The sequence below is a fragment of the Vicia villosa genome, linkage group LG2, assembly GCF_029867415.1.
Source record: "Vicia villosa cultivar HV-30 ecotype Madison, WI linkage group LG2, Vvil1.0, whole genome shotgun sequence".
In the NCBI taxonomy this organism is placed as follows: Eukaryota; Viridiplantae; Streptophyta; class Magnoliopsida; order Fabales; family Fabaceae; genus Vicia; species Vicia villosa.
In genome coordinates, this window is record NC_081181.1 from 227,269,637 (window position 1) to 227,273,360 (window position 3,724).

Genomic DNA, 3,724 nt, shown 5'->3' on the forward strand with positions numbered 1-3,724 from the left:
TGTATTCGGCTCTCTATCGAATCCAACAGATACAATTTTTACAAACTATAATTGACTCTATTAAATACACACCAATTCGACTATGTTGTCAGCATTATAAAGACAAAGAATTACATATTTAATACATCACCTAATTCATTGTGTCTAATCTTTCTACATTCATCATAGTTCTCAATCTCTTGAATAATTCCACCCGCACTTTCTTTGATCAGATTCACCATCCATGTTGCTTGGCATGTGCAAATAGAGGCAACTATGTACTCCGTCTGACACGATGACAGTGCTAGCATTGGTTCCTTTCATAAATTCCTTTTTCATTTCAGCTCAAACTCGGTAAAATAAAGAATTTATGAATCAAAATATTCACATAAATGAGACGATTACCCAATTAGGCAACAAAGTTGATTATATGGTAACCCACAATAAGATGTTGAAAACTCAAATTTCCTTAGTAGCACAACAACAAGCCGCTCATCCTACACCAGGAGGATCATTTCCTGGAAAACCTCAACCTAACCCTAAAGGCCATGCTAATTCTATTGCATTGCGAAGCAGAACCGCGTATGATGGACCTATAAATCCTAGGTTGAATAAGTATTTACCAAGAAACAACAAGCCAGAGCCACCAAAAGGAAACATTGTGACTACACCTGAAAAACAAGTAGTAGAGGAACCTGTAGATCCAGAGAAACAAAGAGCGGGAGAAATTAAAGACACCCAATATAAGAAATTAAAGACACTTGATAAAGCATATGTACCACCCCCCACCTATAAACCCCAAATTCCATACCCTCAAAGGCTTAAGCAAACCAAAGACACCCAATATAAGAAGTTTGAGAAAGTAATTGAAAAACTTCATGTCGAAATTCCCTTCACTGAGGCTATTACCCAACGCAAACTTGAAGATCCTAAACCCTTTAAATGCAACACAATTGTTGAGAACAAATTAGCCATTAAGCAGAGAGATTCTAGAAGCTTATTTATACCGCGTGTTCTAGTAAGTCATGTTATCGATAAAGCACTACTTGACTTAGGCGCAAGTGTGAGTTTGATGCCTTTAGCTGTTTGCAATAGGTTAAACCTAAGAGATATGCAACCAACTAGGATGTCCCTTCAACTGGGCGATCGATCAATTAAGTACCCAATCGTTATATTAAAAGATATTCAAGTTAGGATTGGTCAACTTTATATTCCAACATACTTTGTCATAACGGAAATTAAAGAAGACGAAGACATCCCTATTCTTTTAGGTAGACCATTCTTATCAACTGATGGAGCCATGATAGTTGTCAAAAGAGGAAAATGACCTTCGAAGTAGGTGATGAGAAGATCAAATTTATTCTATCAAAATTTCTAAAAGTACCTGCTATAGATGACTCGTGTTGCGCCATCGATATTAATGATGAGTGCATAATACAGAAGCACCTATGGAAACGATAAAACTTCCTTCAACACCAATAATGGAAGATGATGAAATTAAAGCACACACACCTTATATTGATGGTAGCCTTCATGAATGCCTAGCACTTACCACAGACCATATGCCCAGACCTAAGAAACCATCGATAAAGTTTAAGGAATTACCTAAGAATATGAGATCTGAATTTCTTGATAAGGAACTAAAGCGTCCAGTTATAGTAAATGTAAATCTAAACAGTAACGAAAAAATCAACTCTTGAATGTCTTACAAAAATACCCTGTAACTCTAGGCTATAATATCTCCGACCTAAAAGGAATAAGTCTGTCTGTGTGCATGCACCGGATTATGATGGAGGAAGATTCTAAACCCTCTAGAGAACACCAAAGAAGGATAAACCCTATCATGAGTGATGTGGTCAAGAGAGAAGTGTTAAAATCACTTGATGATGGAATAATTTACCAAATCTCTGATAGTAAATGGGTTAGCCCTGTAGATGTCATACCTAAAAAGGAAGGTGTCAGAGTCGTACAAAATGAAAAAGGAGAATTAGTGGCGAAACATGTAGAAAACGGGTGGCGTATGTACATAGACTATATGAAGCTAAACAAAGTGTCAGGGAATGACCATTTCCCCTTCCGTTCATCGAGCAAATGCTTGAACGCTTAGCTAGACACTCTTATTTATGCTATTTAGGTGGATATTTTGGATTTTTCCAAATTCCAGTTCACTCGGATGACCAAGAAAATAACCTTCGCATGTCCTTATGAAACATTTGCTTATCGATAAATGTCGTTCGAACTATGAATGCTCCTACAACTTTCCAATAATGCATGATGGAAATATTTGTGGATTTCCTTAACGAGATCATGGAAGTTTTCATGGATGATTTCTCAGTTTGCGGATCCAGTTTTAAAAATTGCCTTGCTAACCTGGAGAAAATTTTGGAAAGATGCGTACAAGTTAACCTTGTATTAAACTGGGAGTGTGCTCCTCTCAAGGCCCTGAGTTCGAATCCTACTAGGTGCTATCAATCCTTGTGTTGGGCCAGTCCATACAGAACTTTGTTCTGGCTTTAAACGGGGTCCCTTCTAGTGGACGGTGAGAATTGTCCCTTTTAGATTAGTTAAACGCAAGGTCGGATACCAAGATTTTCAAAATGTCATTTCATGGTTACAGAAGGTATAGTCCTAGGACACATAGTATCAGAAACGGGCATTGAGGTTGACAAAGCTAAAATTGAGGTAATAGAAAACCTCCAACCACCCAGAACGGTTAAGGAAGTTTGAAGTTTTCTTGGACACACCGGTTTTTACCGAAGATTTTATTAAAGACTTATCTAAAATCACTAAACCTTTAATGGGTCTCCTGATGAAAGACGTTGAAATCCTCTTCGACGACAAATATCTAGAAGCATTCAATCTTCTTAAAAATGCACTAATCTTCGCATCTATCATGCAACCACCATATTGGAACCAAACATTCGAGATTATGTGCGATGCGAGTGATTTTGTTTAGGCGCTATTTTAGGACAAAAAAAATATAAAAGATTGCATGTTATATATTATGCCAGCCGAACTTTAGACACGAACCAACTAAACTATGCCACTACCAAAAAGGAACTCTTAGCGATAATATTTGCAGTAGACAAATTCCGTCCCTATTTAGTTGGAGCCAGAATTATTATATTCACTGACCATGCTATCATACAATACCTATTTAGCAAAAAGGATGTGAAGCAAAAATTACTTCTCTAGATCCTTTTGTTACAAGAATTTGACTTAGAAATCCCAGATAAGAAAGGAACTGAAAATGTGGTAGCTGATCACCTCTCATGACTCGAATACCTGAAGCCAGACCTTATTCCCATTAATGTTGACTTCACATATGATAGACTAATAGTGTCAGTCAATAATAGGACAAGTCACGATGGTGACTCCAATGAGTTAGATATAAATGTCGAAACTACCCTAATAGTAACAAGTGTACCTTGGTACGCTGACTTCATTAACTATTTTGCGGCCAATGTCCTACCTCTATATTTGACCTATCAAAAGAGAAAAAAGTTCTTCCATGACGTAAAACAATTCTATCGGGACGAACCCCTCCTTTTCAAGAGAGGAAATGATGGTATATATCTTAGTTGTGTACTTGAAGAGGAGGTGGAAAACATTATAAAAAAATCATTGTCATTATACTCCTTATGGCGATATGCAAGCACATTTAAAACTTGCGCTAAGATCTTTCTAGCAGGCCTTTACTGACCAATTTTATGGCGTGATGTTCATGCTTTCATCATCAAATGTG

At 37.1% G+C, this 3,724-nt stretch overlaps 1 protein-coding gene across 1 annotated transcript; it reads left to right on the plus strand.

The window, feature by feature from the left end:
* Positions 1–409: 409 nt before the first annotated feature.
* LOC131651514 (uncharacterized) lies at positions 410–1,306 on the plus strand. The gene has a single exon (XM_058921174.1). It carries the CDS (start codon positions 410–412, stop codon positions 1,304–1,306), a length of 897 nt encoding a protein of 298 aa, XP_058777157.1.
* Positions 1,307–3,724: the final 2,418 nt, after the last annotated feature.

Coding starts and splice junctions, on each gene's coding strand:
- LOC131651514 (XM_058921174.1), top strand. CDS start 410: ATGGTAACCCACAATAAGATGTTGAAAACTCAAATTTCCTTAGTAGCA.